General features: G+C 41.7%; 1 protein-coding gene across 1 annotated transcript in view; it reads right to left on the bottom strand.

Moving 5' to 3' along the window:
* LOC103780003 (fibulin-2-like) overlaps positions 1-18,378 on the bottom strand; it is a gene marked incomplete at both ends in the record, with an annotated part of 30,221 nt that overhangs the window by 4,684 nt on the left and 7,159 nt on the right. Inside the window, 7 exons of the mRNA XM_008947651.1 lie at positions 1,369-1,512; positions 1,836-1,973; positions 4,107-4,241; positions 11,859-11,960; positions 12,412-12,528; positions 15,555-15,761; positions 17,189-17,375. Of these exons, the coding sequence (XP_008945899.1) occupies positions 1,369-1,512; positions 1,836-1,973; positions 4,107-4,241; positions 11,859-11,960; positions 12,412-12,528; positions 15,555-15,761; positions 17,189-17,375 (1,030 nt within the window). The remainder of the gene's footprint in view (positions 1-1,368; positions 1,513-1,835; positions 1,974-4,106; positions 4,242-11,858; positions 11,961-12,411; positions 12,529-15,554; positions 15,762-17,188; positions 17,376-18,378) is intronic.

Genomic DNA, 18,378 nt, shown 5'->3' with positions numbered 1-18,378 from the left:
ATTCCTGGAGATACTGGCATGGTGGCAACCCTGAGAATGTTTTGCTGAAACAAGACTGATCAAAACCATCTGAAGACCTGTGTCTTTACAACAACTGAGACAGAACGTCTGGGCCTTCCCTTCGTAAAAACTGAAATGTTGCTGTATCATAGGACAGCAAATGAGACTTTGCCCCTGTGTTTTTTGTATGAAACACAGCCCCCTATAGTCGTATTAGGAAGCCTTCTCAGTTACACACATAAACTGTTCCCATCTTCTGCTACTTCCAAATCTTCCTCACCTTCTCAGGGACCAAGCATGGTCCAGATAGTTCTGGGGGGAAAATCATGAAGGGAGATAGAGCATAATGAAGAGCAAAAAGGGGAATGAAGAAATTTATGCAGAAAGGGGGTGGCTCTATACCACTACTTTTCACTACAAGCTACTAGTCATGACCACAGTAATGGCTGCCAACACAGCTTCAACCCACCTGTAGCATCAGAAAACACATTTTATTTATTTTTCATCCTTCCTTTTGTCCAAAGGGAACTTAAGTACAAATCACTAGGATATCACACTAACCAAAATGCTGATTTGTCATTTCTTTTTTTTTGCCCCCTGCTGTCATTCTACGATTTCCTATTTCGTGTAACACAGAACACAAGGAATTAAAGAATACAGAGCCAGCCTTGCCTTGGGCACCAAGGACCAAGCTTTAGATTCCTTTGTGCCTAGTGTGCTCATTTACAGAACTGATGCTAATAAGAGATGAAAGCTGCTGTTCTGAGTCAGTAACTGCATAAACACATTGGAACAAATACAAATCAGTATCAAGCTGTGTGCCAGCCCGTTATGAATATTTCAACATTCTTTCCACAAAGAAAGTAAGAATTTATCCTAAACATACACACAAATGGATGTAAAGGGGGAACACCATTCACAGTGCTACAAAGAACATCCACTTCGTACCACTCCCATGAGCTCACAAACTCAGTTTCTCGCTTGCTGCATCCCATGGCTTCAGATCACATCACTAAACAGCGAGAAATTGTAAAACATAGCAAAGGACCATGGTTTTCACTGATAGCATGAGTTTACAAAGTAACTAAATCCCATTCACTCCAGAACCGGAGCCACTAAATCCCACACGCAGTCGAAAACAGCATCACCCGGCACACCCAGAGGAACTCCACGTAGCAGACAGACATCAGTGCAGCATCCCAAAGCACAAACAAATCACTGAGCTGCTTGGCCAGCAAACACGTACGGCAAATTCCCATCCCTCAAAGACAAGTAGGAATCTGGATGCAACTCAAACCCTCTTTTTAGAGACGAAATGTACTTTTCTTCTGAGAGGGCACCTCAGCCAACACTGGAGTCCGACCTTACCGATGCATCGGGTTCCCTCCTCATTGGAGTGGTAGCCTCTGCTGCACGTCAGCGTGTTCCTTTGGCAGGTGTAAGACCCAACGGTATTGATGCAGCTGAATCCTGGTTTACACGGCTCAGGGAGAGATGTGCATTCATTAACATCTGGTGAAGAAAATGAATTAGGGTAGTGTGAGAAGCTACTTAACCTTTCTGATCTGTTTTCTTCCAGCTGTCACTTCTTTTCCTTCCTTTCAATTTATTGTGTCACAAAGACAAAGCTGATGAAGGTCTGCCGTGGTAAAACTTCCAAATTCAATAAGCAAGTATGCATATTTTTAAAAGGACAGCAATGTTTAAATTAAATTCACAGCAGGATTTGAGGAAAACTACATGTGATCAATATACAGCCTTTGGACCAGCCAAAAGGAACAGGAGCTGGCCAGTGCTGCTACACATATTACAGACATATTGCTGGTCACACTTACCAACACAGTTTCCCTCAGGGTCTTGTAAAAATCCATCCATGCAGCGCTGCTTTGACTCACAGTAGAACGATCCTTCTGTATTCTGACAAACGAAGTTTACTTTACAACTATGAGTTCCTTGCTCACATTCATCAATATCTGTTAATCAGACCAAAACACCATATTGTGACTAGTTAAGCTGTTATTTTCACTAGTCTTCATGACTATTTAGCTTCTCAGAAACGAAACGTTATTTAAACCAGGCACCCAGCACTGCCTGTGGGAAACCTGAGATTTAGGTGTGTTTGCTCTTGGACATCCACTTCACCATAGGCTTCAGAATTTGTCAGGTCCTGCAGCAAATTTGATTTTGGTCCCTGCTGCCCTGCTCACAGCATCTCATGTAAACCACAAATATTGAAATATCTGCAGTTTTAAAATCCTAAAGACTCTAATTAAAACTAGGAACAAAGTACACATAATAAAATGTATACCACACTCCTTCAAAAGCAACATAGTCTCTTATTCCTCGTAGACCTCAAGAATTCTAAGCAGAAACCTTCCTCTTCTGAATTTTATACTAATATGGCACCTCATTTGAACAGGGTTGGGATTTCACTGAGTACACAGAAACATATGTGTGTGTGTATATATATGTCTATGTACTCAGGCACACAGAACAAACACTTATCCAACTCTGAAAAAAAAATTTGAGCAAGAGGTAATAATATTAGTCACCAATTTTGCTTTTTCTTCTTATTCTGCAGCCAGAGCTCAATGCAGCTTTCTCATTTTCTGTATGTGCATGAAATTATTTCTCACATTATGTTCACCAACTTCATTTTTACTTTCCAGGCACATTGAAAACACCTCCTGCAAGTTTCAAAAGTTACAAATTTGCACACAACTGATCTGTGCTGAGCGACTGTGAGGATCAGCTATAGTGGCATTGCTTCCATTTTCCAGTTGAAGAATTCCCACTCAGGAACAGACTTCAGCTAGAAATACACACAAAATTCAGTTCCTGTGAACATTCTCAAATGCTGCTTTAAAATACACTGGTTCCTGAGAATAATTCCTATGATTAACATCTTTACAAACAGTTGATGAATCCCTGCTCCTCCAGGGAGACAAAGGGAGAACTGCTGGTACTTCTATGTCTATTCTAACTCCTCAGTTAAATGTTAAGGTCCCAAAGGAACACCATCAGTCTCCCAGAATGTACTATACTAATATGTTTTCCTACTGTAATTATAGACTGAGACAAGGAAATATGTGGAATTATTTCATAAACCTCTGCAAATTCAGTAGTTACCTGTAGGCAATTTTACACAGAGTAGTTCTGAAATTTTCTTGTTACTCATTAATTTAAAGACTATTATTTTAAAACAATTTGTAAACTCTACAACCTGTTATAAACTGCATAACTTTAAGACTAGAATGCAATTTGGATACCAATAAATGTTAGAAATGCTAAAGAATCAGACAAAAGAACAAGACTTTCACAGTCACTTCAAGTAACCCAAAGTTTACTTATGACAGCTGTATACAAAGTGAGGTTTCTGATCATTTCTATCTATAACCTTATGTTACATGTTCAAGACCCAAGTTCTTTCTGTAGGCATCTCTTACTCCAGCTGTCAGGAGACTCTTTGTGTACAAAGATTTAGGAGTAAATACCACCAACTCTTGCCCTGGAAGGCAGGGGACGTGTCTTTTGCATACTCCTGTGCTGCAGAGCAAGTTCTGTTGTGCTATGACTACCGAAGTTAGCTTCGCCTTCAGACCTCTGTATAGACCAAGAAGGGAGAGATGAAGAATAACTTCTCAACCCCATGACTGTTCCAAATGTAAATAAATGCAGCCAGATTGCCTAAACACAGGAAGGACCTGACCGAGTCAACCCCATGACACATTCAGGCTGTGATTCAAGTGTTCAAGAGCAAATGCTCAAGAGGAGGATCAGCCCCTTAAGAGAAAAGCAGAGCTGGGCAGATGAGCGTGACAGGAATTCCTCCATCAGCCAGATCTCTCTTTAACACCTTAAAACCAGGGTAAATCCTAATTAACAGGGTTTCATCCACTTTCCAAACAATTTTTAGTTAATGCTGGAAACTACCTCAAATAAGTGAGTGTACAAAGGGGCCTATGAAGCAAACATTTCCATGATGATCAGCCTTTTTTAGTCACAATCCTGATACTACAGACCAGCAAGAATAAAATGCTTTGCAATCCTTTTTCGTCTCCTTTTCGGTAACAGAGATTGCGTCAGCTGAAAAATACTTGTCTTACCAACACATTCTCCATCCTTAAGTTCATAACCTGGCTGACAGCTCAGTTCCTGGAGACATTTGAATGATCCCACCGTGTTGACGCAGTGCTCTCTACGCTGGCAAGTGTGCATATCTGTTACACACTCATTTATGTCTGCAAGAAACAGTTAAACAATTCAGTGCCACGTATTTACAAAGTGATCTACCTCTTCCTCCTCTTTGGAAGGAGTCAAAAACTTAAGTGAAACCATTTCTTCCAAAATACACTCAATACAGACTTTGGTACAGTGTTCTGATTAAAGATTTTTTTATTTTATTTTATTTTATTTTATTTTTTTAAATTCTGGGATCTTTTGTTAACACAGAGTAACTCAAGAGACACAAATCACAGGGAGATTTCCTTCTCCTTCTCTCTTGCCAAATATCCATTAGATGGTGGAGGCATTGAAGACAAAGAATGGACAGAACTGATTAAATGCAAGATGGGCAGAGGATTGATAATGAGCTTCTGACTTATTGGATAGAAACCTCCTGGACAACTGAATGAGAAATGATTAATGTTTACTGCTCATGATTAGATTTTCATAGCTCAGGCTGTATATCAGTCTTACTGCTTCATGCCAAAAAGACAGGAGCTGCTGGTGTGGAACTGCTGCAAGAGACAGGTACTGAAATGCCCTGTCTCACTGCAGGTGGAGCCACGGAATGTACTGATTTCCTCAGGAATCCATCGTCAGAACTGGGTACACAAGAAAATACTGAGAGGCATCCTGAAGGCTCAATCAAGTTTGTAAATTTGTACTGAAGTGTTAAAGAGATCTGATTTCAGCAGGTGGAGTAGTAGAAAAGTTCTTTAAAAAAATCACTGAAATACAAGATTGCAGAATGAAAGGACAATTTGTAAAGGAATATGCCACACCTTTATAATTATACATTTTGATAGATTTGGAGGAAATAATCTCAAATTCAGGTTTTGCTTATTTAAATAGAGCTAGGAATACCACGATGAGTAAATACAAGCAACACAAAGCAGTAGAGATGGGAAGAGAAACTTTCATGCCATTCTCCACAAAATCTTGCACTTTCACAGTTCTGTAAAAAGCCAAGGAGTACTGCTAGTGCTAACAAAAGCCACATGGGACCTTAACTATTACCAATCATCCAGCCCCCCTGCACATAAAGCTGTTTTCATAGTACATAGTAAAGCAAGTATTGTTTAAATCAGATTTTCATTTTGGCTGTAGAACCTCATTCCCAGATAAGTATGACATCAGATATATTACTTCCCCTTGTAGAGCATGGAAACAGGAAAAGTCATTTTAAAAGCCCTTTGTCTTAGAAAATGTGTCAGCTTTTTTTCTACCCAACAGATGAAGATGAGCACCAAGAAGTTTCAGTTCCTGATGAAGTCAGCTAACTGGTGATGTGAACTGAGCATTGCAAGGCCAGTATGTCAGCTTGTTGACATTTCACTTTTCCTTTATTTGTGTTGCCTTTCTGTTTGCTGTTGCTATTCTCCGTAAGTTGCGTGCTTGCTTTCCAAAGCCAGCTGATTAATCCACACTGAGGTCACCACCATCAGCTGGATATCCTTCTGCCTGTCCCACTCGATGTCTGTGCACTTCCACTGAGTGGTGGGTTTGTTGATGACACGAAGCTGTGGGGTGTGGTGGACTCCCCTGAGGGAAGGGAGGCCATCCAGAGGGACCTTGACAGGCTGGAAAAATGGGGCAATGCAAACTGCATGAGGTTCAACAAGTCCAAGTGCAAGATTTTGCACCTGGGCCAGGCCAGTCCCAGGCACAAACACAAACTGGGTACAGAGCTGGTTGGGAGTAGCCCTGAAGAGGAGGACTTGGGGGTGTTGATGGACGAGAAGCTCAACATGAGCCGGCAGTGCGCTCATGCAGCCTGGAAGGCCAACTGCATCCTGGGATCCATCAAGAGGACTGTGGCCAGCAGATCAAGAGATGATGCTCCCCCTTTACTCTGCTCTTCTGAGACCCCACCTCAAATACTGCATCCAGTTCTGGTGTCCCCACCATAAAAGGGACATAAATCTGTTGGAACAAGGCCAGAGGAGGCCACAAAGATGGGACAGGGGCTGGAGCTGCTCTGCTACGAGGACAGGCTGAGGGCACCAAGATTGTTCAGCCTAGAGCAGAGAATACTCTGGGGGAACCTTAGAACTGCCTTCCAATACCTGAAGGGAACCTACAGAAAGGCTGGAGAAGGACTTGTCACAAGAGTGTCCAGTGACAGGACAAGGAGAAATTGTTTTAAACTGGAGGAGAGTAAGTTAAGACTAGATCTTAGGAAGAAGTTCCTCAGTACAAGGGTGGTGAGACTCTGGACTAGATTGCCCAGAGAGGCTGTGGATGCCCCTCCCTGGAGGGGTTCAAGGCCAGGCTTGATGAGGCCTTGAGCAACCTGATCTAGATGAGAGGTGGCCCTGCCCATGGCAGGAAGGTCAGATTGGATGATCTCTAGGGTCCCTTGCAACCTAAGCCGTTCTATGATTCTATGCATCGCCCATCCTGTAAGTTTTTCAGAGTTATGTCCTCCTAATGCATGTACAGTTTTCCAGTTTCTATATGTGAGCTTGAAGTGTAAGCAGCAATATTCTCATAAGTGGTCTTGAAAAAAAAAAAACAAACAACCCAACACCCCCCCAAAAAAAAAATACCCCACAAAGTAAACCAAACACACTCACATGCTGGGAGAAGAATATGTGCTGCTGTTGTAGACTCCTCCCACGTAACTAGACTTAGTTCTTAGATAAATTTGAGTTGTTTCATTTTAATTTTAGAGAAAAATGGCTATAGATAGCCACTTAGCATCCAAAACAGTGTAAGACTTCCTACTGATTTAAGAAGCTACATGACAGATCTGGGATTATCTTTTCTTGCAAACCACAAAAAGCAAATTGTTAGCACTACAGGAACTTAATTCAGTTCAACATTATGTCAAAAAGAGCTACTAGGAGGAAAGCACATTCGAAATACTATCCAAATAATGTAGGAACTACTCCACCTGATTAGCAGGTGTAAACAGGTAAAATGAAGGTTAAGATTTCACAGAAAAAAAAAAATCTAATATAATTCCATGTTTTGTCTCTGTTTTTTGACTCAATTTTCAAATTCCTGAGCACCTGAGAAACTAAGTAGAACTGGCCAGAACACACTCAAGGAAATTAAGATTACGAAAACTGGAAGATTACATACAGAATTTTTGCTTTCAGTGAGAGCTTCACACTTCAGTGTTTTCAATGTGGTAGGGTAAGATTATATTTAGAAAAAAAAAAAAAACAACAAACCAGGAATAAGAGGACAAATAATTCAGCAATGTATTGAAAACAAGTCAAACAGTTAATTTTTGAGAAATCTACCAGGTCTATGTGTGTGGCAACAAAGTTCCTCACTGTGTGTCAGTAAAACAAGAATGAAATGTTATTATATCTCTTTTCCCCCCCCGGAATCGTTGAAAACAGCAACATATACATGATCGCTGAGCATATCTGCTGCTTCTAAGAAGATAATATTTTTGCAAAAGAATATCAACACTTGCCTACTGCTATTTTTTTTCAATACATACTTCAGTGTTAAATTATTTTTTTTGCATGTTTTAGAAGAATGTGAACTGCAGACTTTTTTGTTCTACATATGTGTCGTGATTTTTCTCTTCCACAAATTACTTCAGCACAATTTGTTTTACGGAATAGATCAGTGTTATTTAGACCTGTCGTTATTTTGCAACCACCCATCCTGTGCTCACATGCAGTCCTTAGGGCTCAGCAATAAAATGACCACTTACTGCACACTCAGGCAGGTGGGAAAGTTATAGATGGGAGCAGTAAAAAAAGCATCAAAGTGGTCCCCTGTCAGTGTGCATGTGGGTGGTGGTAATGAGTTTGCCTGAAAGCCACCAGGAAAAGTAATCCACATTAAAAACCCTCAACCTGGCTCTTATCTCTGGAGACCATGGAGCTTTCAAGCCCAAAGACGTTTAAATATCTGTTCACAACGTTACACAAAGCTGCTGTGTGCAAACTATTTAAACAGCTGGTGACTTCATTGTGCACGGTTGGCTTTCAGGAATTCTGGTTATCTGCTCTTGAATGCACCTGGAATGATAATCTTCCACAGTTTGACTAAAGGAAATTCAACAGATAAAAGGTTATCAGCTGTTTTGTTGATGTGCAAAGATTGCTCCTCCCGGTCCCTAAAATATGCAGAGAGTAACATCACTAAAACAACAATAATTTGCAAACAAATTACCAAGGTTTTTCCCCCTGGTGTTTGAGATAGCTGGAGCTGGAGCACAAAAGCAGTTAAGCTGGAAAAGGATACCTTAGGCAATACGTGGCTGCAATGAGGTTGTTCAACAAGAGAAATCACAGTACACTTGTGGCTTTCCCCTTTGACTAGAAAAGTAGGAAAATGTTAAATACAGCAGATGTTCTCCAAGCACCACGCACAGAGCAGAGCTGTATATGAGTAGGGAGCACGCAGGATGTATCTACCCAGAAAGAAGGAGAAATGTCAAAGTTTTCTAGATTATATACAAAGAAACCTATAAAAACTTGACATTTATTAGAGAAATACAGAGGTTTGTTCTTTAGTGAGGAAGAAGAGGATCTTCTAGCTTTACAAATGAGAGTTGTATCCTTCATTTTATTAGTGAGGTCTGAAGTTTATCTTATAGCAGTCACAGTAAAATTCAGTTATAATGTCATGGGGGAGAGGTCAGAAGAGGAAGAAGTTAAATAAAAGGAAGCATTTGGTACCTTCTATAGCACCTTCTACCAAAGCTGCTGACAAACATGCATTAATTTAGTTGCAAAACACTCGTGGGAGACATAGAAAAAGACAGATATATCCCTACTGTATAGTCTAGGAAAAATATCCAGGGATGAAATAGCAAGACTTTTAGAAGTGGAAAGCAAGGTGAGGCAGTTCCTTCAGCTGCTCACTTACCAGAGCTCATATTCAGAAGTGTGGTAGGTGCAGCAGGCTCTGTGAAAGCCATGAAACAGACCATGCAGACCAGGGCCAACTAAGAATACCATCCTCTACCTCATAATCTGATATTTCCTTTGTAAAGGCATCCTTCCTTCCAGAGGTGTTAGCTTGGCCATTTAATTTAAACTAAATACTTTCACTAGTTTTCCATGCTTACCAGTGTCTCTGATTTCAAAACAAATAATAGCAAAATAAAAATAAAAATCTGATTTTGACAAATTAAGGAAAACCCAGAAGATAGGAAATCACATTTCTGCCCTAAGCAGTGATGCTGTATAAACTTGCTTGCTCATGCCCTCATGCCATATCATGCTCACAAACCTGATGAGACTGTAGGGCTTTAGAAGGTAGGAACAAACCCAAAACTGTGATGGTCAGAAAAACAACATCACAAATGCAGGGAGGAGGACAGGGGTGGAAGGAGGTGAATGCATTCACACATGACATGGTCACAGGCACTGCTGCTCTCATTAGTGACTATAGATCTCCAGATGCTCCATTTTTCCAGGCATTACCACACAACACTGCTGCAGCTCAGATGCCTCCTAAACCAGCCTCTAGAAAAGTACCCCAAATAGATATTACTTCATGAGCTCAGGCCTTGGCTTTTTGAAGCAAATTAAATCCTCACAAACGCACTTGTAAAAATAGATCAGTTTCTTATATGAATTTCAATAGCAGGGGTGATACAGCAGAATTATCATGCACCTTTTGACTTTCACACAAAGAAATTTGTGCCAGAATCAACAAAGGGCTAATCTGAATTTTAGAACTGCGTCACTTGGGAGTGGATCTTTTCTACTGCCCAGACTTATGCAGATCTCTTGAGCTGTCGTCACAAAGCTTTGTTGTTTCATGGTGTCTGGGGATTTGGCAGTATTGACACTGTCCAGAGAGCTCAGCTGCTATGTTTTCTTAGTCCAGCTTAATAGTCATTAGTATTGCTGCAGTCATCACACCTACGAACTTTTATGACTTTTGAGCAAAGTTACATGTATCCTGAGAATGTATTGCTAGGGAAAAAGCCAGACAGCATACAACTTATGATGTTAAGTAGCTGAGCAAATGGTGCACATGTGTTTTTACTAACTCATATTGAAATGACATATGCAAAGACAGCCAGAGAGCCTTTTAGTGCAAATGGTTTAAATGCATTGCAGAGCATGAAGAATTATGATGCTGTGGTGAATGGCTTATACCTATCACATTTTCTATGCCTGTTGAGTACAAAGCCCTCTGCACAGATCACTCTGTGGTTGACACAGTAGAATGATCCCAATGTGTTCACACATAATTGTCCTCTGGAACAAGCGTGAGCACCTGTGAGGCACTCATCCAAATCTATATCAACATGTTGCAACCAAAAGGGAAAAACAGAATTCTACTAGAACAATTTCTGAAATAAAACAACACTTCTTCCACACTGGAGATGTCTAAATGAAGTGTGCTGGAGCTACTACATCAGCACCATGCTATAATACGTACAGTGTTACACTGAAAACAAGGCTGGGATAAACCTTCAGGGATCCTCTAGTCCTTGCTCGAACCCCTGCACTTCTGTCATTCCAGAAAGAGCTAATTCTTAAAAACAGGCAGTCACACAAAGGCAACACACACGCCCTTTGCAGGAGACCTGTTCCAGTACATCACCACTCTCACCATGAAATACTTTAATATAGATTATAAATGTCCCTTGCTACAATTTAAACTCACTACTTCCACTGACATTTCTGATTTTTTTTTCCATCTCCTGTAGGAAAACAATTGCCTTGAAATGCCCCTTTTGATTCTGACACTAATTAATCAATTATCTGCCACTACACTTGAGTAAGCACTGCACAGTGAATATTCTATCCAGTAATATTAAATTCCCATTTTCTTCACAGACTATCTGGAATTTCATAAAAATGATTTGTTATGCAATAAGATCTGAGATTAGGAGGGATGTGGATCACTTGTGAGCAATTCTGAGCATCGGAAGCTTCTACTTGCATTTGAGTGCTGGCTGTTACTGCTCCCAGACTTAGAGATTTATAATCAAAGTTATGCCACAGGGCATTGCTTCTGACCCCCAAATCTTCCCTGGGCAAAGGTATCTTTTGTCATTATCCAAACATGTCCATTTAAACTTTATATAATGTGACCGATCACGATGCAGCTTTGGAATTCACTGTTCAGCAGTAGGCATGTCCAAGCTTCAGTGTCAAGGGAAACACATGGAGCTGGACCAGCTCACAATGGCACTCTCTTCGTAGTGGTGAAGCCTCAGGTTTTCAAGGCAAGCAAAAACAAAGCCAGACAAAACAGGAGACAGGGCAGAGCTGTAGCTCTTGAGGGGGTTGCTCAGGACAGCAAACATGCACAAATCCTGGTATGGGAGCTGCTCCCATTCTCAGGAAAAAAAGCTGCAGGTTCATAGGTGCATAGACAGACCCTGGGGAGGAATGGCACTGGGAACAGAAATAAAGAGGGCTGAAAAAAAGCCTGGAATGTCACAGGAAAAGAACACAAATCCAGGCTTGCCTTCACCTGAAGTCCCCAGGTAATAGGCACACTGAATAGACGTGCTTGAGGAGTTATCTGTGAAGCAGATCCGGTATTACCTCTGCCAAATTGTCTCTGCGCTGCCACTTTCAATTCACAATACTGAAAGTAAGGAACCCTTAGAGAAACACCTAGGGGTATGAGATCAATGAGATATACATAAAAGCATTTTAACCATGTCTCTGTGGTGAACCTGAACCACCTACCTTCACAAGAAATCCCATCAGCCATGATCGTATAACCAGATAAACAAGAGCATACAACATTTCCTTCCACAACATTGCAGATGTGCTTGCAGAGGCCATTATCTATACAAAGCAAAATTGCAAACCACATTAGTATTCACAACACACATCAGCTGAAGTTACAATCCTCCAGGTCATCCAAATATGACCTAGTTTAGGCAACGGGAAATTCAGTTTGCAAACAGTCTGTCCAGGCTGCTTTAATCACTACTTACAACCCTCCTACTCCACAGAACCACACCTGGGCCACTCCTCCCTGCACTGTTCTCACCACCTTGCACAGCTGCACTCTTCGCTTAAACTACATGGCAGGTGTGTAATAACCCTGGGATCAGAGTTGAGCCTCAAATTACTTCCTCAGGTTTCCCCAGACAATTCCTCAGCCTTATGCCAGAGGTAACAAATTTAAGGATGTGCATTGAAATTAGATTGGTGAAGGGATGTGTGGAATTTTATTCCAGCTCTCTGAACATTTCTCACTCATCTGTGTCTAAAGACTACACCTCCAACATACCTTTACACTTATCCTGCTCTTCTTGTAAGGACACGATCAGAATAGGCTGAGAAGGAGAGGCTGCTGGAGGGATGGTGGCTTCTGCTTCCAGCCTTGTCACCGGTCCTCTGTCAGGATCTGTAAGGCAATGGAGGTAGAGATGCATCAGGGACAACTTCATTTCCACCAGACACCCCATGGAAAGGGTCCCAGTCTCATTCGTCCCACTCCATCACGGTTTGTAGCAGGAACATCATGGCTACAGATCAGGGAGCTTGGCTGAAAAGAACTTCTGTAGAGTAAAATACCGCAACATCTAATGGACCAAACATAAAGCGTTAATTTTGTTTTTTAAAATGCTGCTACACTGTAAAGACAGTGGCTGTATTTCATTCAGTGTATGATGAAAACAAAGGTGAAACCAAAACAAGTCTTTACACTTTTTCTGTACATCCTATTTCAACACAGATGAAAAGCTGACGCTCACCTTTACAGCACAGGATACTCTGGAATGACTTTTACACAGCCAAATGGAAAACATGACAGCTGCTATCTATCATTAAGATTTTCAACAAACAGTAACGTTGAAGGTATCAGGATAGTTAGGGAAAAAAAACGCCAAAGCAAACAAAAAAAGCTCTGTTACATCAATAGGAGTAATCTGGTTTATCAGTATTATCAAAACCAAAGCCTAAATCCGTAAGCTAAATTCTTCCTTAAGAGGGATGTGTCTTGTTCCCATTGATTTGAGTTCAAAGTGTCACCTGGAGCAAAGTGTGAGCCAACAAACAATGACAACATTAAATGATGAGGTGCGACTGCAATACAGATTTTGAGCATGGGAAGAGCATTTTCACTTAAAAACAAAACCAAACACAAACAAACAAACAAACGAAGAAATCACAGACATACTGCAGGCTACAACACAGAGGCAAATACAAAGTGGCATAGTCTGAATGATCATAGAATCATTAAAGTTGGAAAAGACCTCTAAGATCATCAAGTCCAACCATCAACCCAACACTCCCATGACCACTAAACCATGTCCCAATGTGCCACATTTACATGTTTTTTTAAACCCTCCCAGGCGTGGTGACTCCACCCCATCCCTGGGCAGCCTGGGCCAATGTCTCACCACTCTGGCAGGAAAGAAATTCTTCCTCACATCCAATTAACACCTTGCCTGGCACAACTTCAGCCCATTGCCTCTTGTCTTATCTCTGGTTACTTGGGAGAAGAGACCAATCCCTACCTCACTCCAGCCTCCTTCTGGGGAGTTGTTGAGAGCAAGGTCTTCCCTCATCCAGACTAGACAATCACAGTTCCCCCAGCTGCTCCTCACAAGCCATGTTCCCCAGATCCCTCACCAGCTTCGTCGCCCTTCTCTGGACCCGCTCCAGCCCCTCAAGGTCTTTCTTATCCTTTGGCATCCAAAACTGAACCCAGCACTCAAGCTGTGGCCTCCCCAGGGCCGAGTCCAGGGGCATGATCCCTTCCCTACTCCTGCTGGACACAGTATTTGTGACCCAGGCCAGGATGCTGGTGACCTTCTTGGCCACCTGGGCACACTGCTGTCTCATGTTCAGTTGGCTGGCCACCAGCATTTCCCCAGAAAGACAGCAGAGAAGCAAGAAGAAGACTTGAAAGTTTCATCAATGTGTGCTTCCTAAGGAGGAAGCCTCACAGAGCCACTGCAAGAACATCATTTCCAGCATGGAAAAGTGGGGTGTTTTAAAAAACAAAAGTTAAATACAAAACCACTTAGAGTCCAGCAAAGAGGATGAAATGTACAAGGACAGGTACAAATACAAAAGGGTTCTATCTAGTCACAAGAGTAAAAACTGCCAACAGTATGAGATGTGAAACTGTCTGGTGTGGTCTGTGGTCTCCATGCACAGACCCCATGACCAAGATGTGCACATATACATAAAGCAAAAATGAGAAAAAAAAGGCCACTGTGCCATGGTGCTCAGTAGAGCGCATATGGTTCGGCCAAGTGCAGCAAGTGAGGTGCCCTGCATCTCCTGCACCCAGCTTTTCATTTGACCCAGCACTCCAGAGCGTGACCTCTCCTTGCCTCACTCTTCCAATGTGTCTCAGATGTCTCACTCACTGTCCCCTAGTTTTGTCACAACCCTATACCTCAGCTGAGCTCTGTAAACCCCTCTAACACTTCTTGGAACCACCATAAGCATTCTTGCAGGTCTGCCAAGGATACCAACTACAAGGTGTATTAACCCAGATCTGCACTTCAAGGGAGTTAGCAGTGGGAGAGGCAAAGCAAGGCAAAACAAAACCACACACTTGCTCCAGGTGAACGATCAAGCCAAATTTTGCAGTGCTAAAATAAGAACATTTTCTTGGCCTTTTTTGGATTAAGTTCCTTCCCCAGAATTTTAACATAAACAACAGAGCAGACAGCTGCCGCTGAAACGCTGTCAAACACATTACTGATGTAAGCAATGTAACACCATGTTGAGAAGAATGACATAATGAATGCTCATTGTTTGGCTTGGGCAGAAAGTATTTGAAGTCTAAGGAATTTTGTCATTGGATGGCAACATGTCTTTTGCTTGTTAAATAACTGAAAGCTCTTGTAACTAATATAAGGTTTCAACTTTTCAGGTTATCTGATTTGAAATCTTGCCACTGGAGAACTCCAGACATCAAAACAATTACTACACAATACACTTTCTTTTCGGGACTTCCACCACACTAGATATATTTAGATTGTGTATCACTGAAAGATGTTAATGGTTTTAGATAAAAATCAAAGTTCAGGAAGCAATACTGTCTGTCTGAACTGAGTGAAGTTTATCTAAAAGAAAGCTAACTGTGAAATACAAATAGATTGTATGAAGAAAAGGTATTTCATTAACAATCTTTACAAACTAGCTTCTGAAAAGTGACAACAGTCTTAATTTGAACATATTAAATAACATCCTGACCTCATGCCATCGATACACAAAAAAAAAAGGCACAATTACATTTCCTAAATGGTTGATTTTCTCTACATTATTAACCTGCCTAATTTCTAAGGAAAATGTCCATGCATCAACACCTATAAAACAACTCACAGAAACTACAGAGAAATTAAAGGTTGGTAGATCAATGCAGGCAGCACAGACACCATCGTTTCTGGAGTTCCCTGTTCATTTTCTCACCTGGAGAGCAGCTGGTCCCATCATCTTGCAAAGTGAACTCTGGAAAACACGAACACTTGTAGGACCCCACGGTGTTTATACACAAATGCTGACAGAGTTCCCCTCCATAGATAAGACATTCATCCAGGTCATCTCCCGGCAGGTTATTTGACAGTTCAGCTTCATTACCAATGGACAAAGCTTCATTGTGATCTTCTGTCTCTGAAACTACAACAGAACACCACTTGCTGTTTTTCTAACAGGTGTCAGAATTAGGACAGTACAGTATGGAATGTTAGATCACACAAACTCCAGATACAGTTAAATCTACCCAAAACAGTTACTCCAAGGACAAGAGCAAATGAACCCATTCCAAAAATTGTACTTATATGAAGACCATTGTGCCGAAGGTCTATCACCTCTACCTGTAAGGCTAGAGGGACAGACATTTTACAAGGGCCACTGAGAAATAGGGTGATCCTAGGAGGTCACGAGCTCGCCTTTCACACTGACTACTAACACCACTTCTATTATAACGTGAACCAAGTTATCACACCGAAGCCCCATCTGAAATTTGCCATACTGAATAACCAGACTGAATTTCTGATTTCAGGAGAAAAGAGTTTCTCAGTTGGTTTGGCAAGTCTTTTCAACACCACTACGAAATTATTGGCTGCTTCCAAAGCCACCAGTGCAAACAGTCTGGGACCTGCTTAACCATGACATTGCCGTTCTACCTCCTGCTTTTAAACACTGCAAAAGCACTGCCCCTTTCCTTTCCTGACCAAGTTTGACAAGACTTCCTGCGATACTAGAATTAATTGTTCAGCCAGTTTCTCACTCAGCTTTTCTTGAACACAAACTTCCTTGCCCAGTAAGGTCCCAGCTAGGTTGAAATAAACCCTTACATCTGTTGGCAAGAGAAAATACACATTTAGCTCATGAGAAGAGAATGGACAGAAATTGAACCCGAGCATATGCAGGAGGTTACCATACAACTCCGGCATGACAGGTGGCTAGAGAGTGATGCTGGAAGGAGCACAACCTTGGGCTGCGCGAGGAAGCAAGGCTGTCCAAGCTCCAAGTTTGTCATGCTCCCTCTGTCACGCCTCTTTGGCTGCAGGGATTTGGCTTGGCTCTTCAGCATCACTATGTTCGTACACTGAAAGAGTGAAAACAAACTTGCAGTGCTCTGGGGCTTCTCCAGAGCGTACTGTGGGAAAGCTGCTGTGATGTTCAGCAGTTCAATAAGAAATCTATTCCCAGGATGTTTCACTGGTATTACAATCCATGGGACAACTTAGTGTGGAAAAAAAAAAAATAATAATTTGCTTTATGCAGAATCTTTCAGGATTGCTCCTACAAAGAGACATTGACCAGTTTCAACTTTGCTTCTTACCGAGGGCAAGTGGCAGGTCTCTGTACTATGTGACTCCAGGGGGAAAAACCAAACAAACTACTAAAGAAGGTATGTTTTAAGGATCAGAAACGCTATGTATTTTTTTTTTCCTTTCTCAAAGCTGTTCTAAGAACAAGGAAGCCTATATTTGATCTGAGAGGGAAGGCAACTCTTGCTCCTTCCAGCACCTTCCTGTATGACCACGTGAGATAGAGAACTTATCTGTAGTGTCTTCAGATCATAAACGGACACTTACCCTTCTCAGGTGTCACTGTTGGCAAAGGTTCAGGATGTCTCCTTATTTCTGGATGGATGAAGTGATCTCCCCCTTCACAGCAGGACAGCATCACGTGACTGCAGGGGTAGCCCAGGTTTATGTTGGACTCGCAGGTTTTCCCCTCGCTCCTCAATCGCAGGCCCAGATTACAGCAGTCACAGCATTGCTGCAACAGAAGGGGACTATCAGCAACAAGGACCTTATACAGTCCACTTCAGGGATGAGCCCACACACGTGTACATGTGGAGCTGATCTGCACTTGCCTTAACAGCAGAGCACCTGGAAAAGCACTTAGAGTTTAGACAGTTGCAAACATCAAAGCTTCACTTGTGCTTGTTTTTTACATCCTTCACAGTCAGCTGCAACCAGGCTAAAGACAAAGTCTCACCGTGACAATGATTTCAGCAACTTCACTTTGTGTATAGTGTATTCTAAACAAAATAATACACATCTGTACCTCTGTCCATTAGATATTGAAAAAATGTTGACTTGTTTGAAGCAATGTGAAAGGAATTGTAAATACCTTGCATGGACACAAGGATCAGCAGCAGCATCTGAGCTCTGTCAGTGTGTCAGCAAAGACTCTTTCCTCTCTGCACCACTGCCCCAAAAACCTACTATGACCTTTAATTACCAGGCTGCCCTGGACAGCATCCCGCTGAGACAGTGGGTAGAGAAAGTCCAGGATATATTCTATGAGCTCTTTGCCTTACATTTCTTTCCTGAGTTCCTCTATGGAGCAGCTTCACTGACAGTTTGATGCAATGGGGTATCCCTGAAATGTAGTGTCTCTCAGTTTCCTCTGCTGTTGGTGGCAGACAAAATCTATGTTGTGTTTTACTCAGTCAAATCCAAATCCACAGTCAGGCCACAAAAATACATCTGATAAATTATATCAAATTCAAAAAGTCCATAGTGTTTATGCATAGTGTATATGTAATCACGCAAGGAGGCTGAGGAGTTGTAAGTTTCTGCTACAGAGGCATATAGGGGCCATATATGAATTGAAGATGCCTGTCTGGATTAAAATATAAGTGTAAACATATATACACTTCGATGCTTTTACTGACAGAACAGCTGTAAAATGCAAAGTCTCCTTCCCTCTGCAACTCCTTTAGCAGTCAGAACCTCGCAGCATGCATTTACAGCTTGCAGCTACACTGAAACAG

This window comes from Merops nubicus, unplaced genomic scaffold (assembly GCF_000691845.1).
Source record: "Merops nubicus isolate BGI_N331 unplaced genomic scaffold, ASM69184v1 scaffold9759, whole genome shotgun sequence".
NCBI lineage: Eukaryota > Metazoa > Chordata > Aves > Coraciiformes > Meropidae > Merops > Merops nubicus.
The sequence above is the reverse complement of the archived record's forward strand: the minus strand, read 5'-3'. Positions and strand labels throughout refer to the sequence as shown.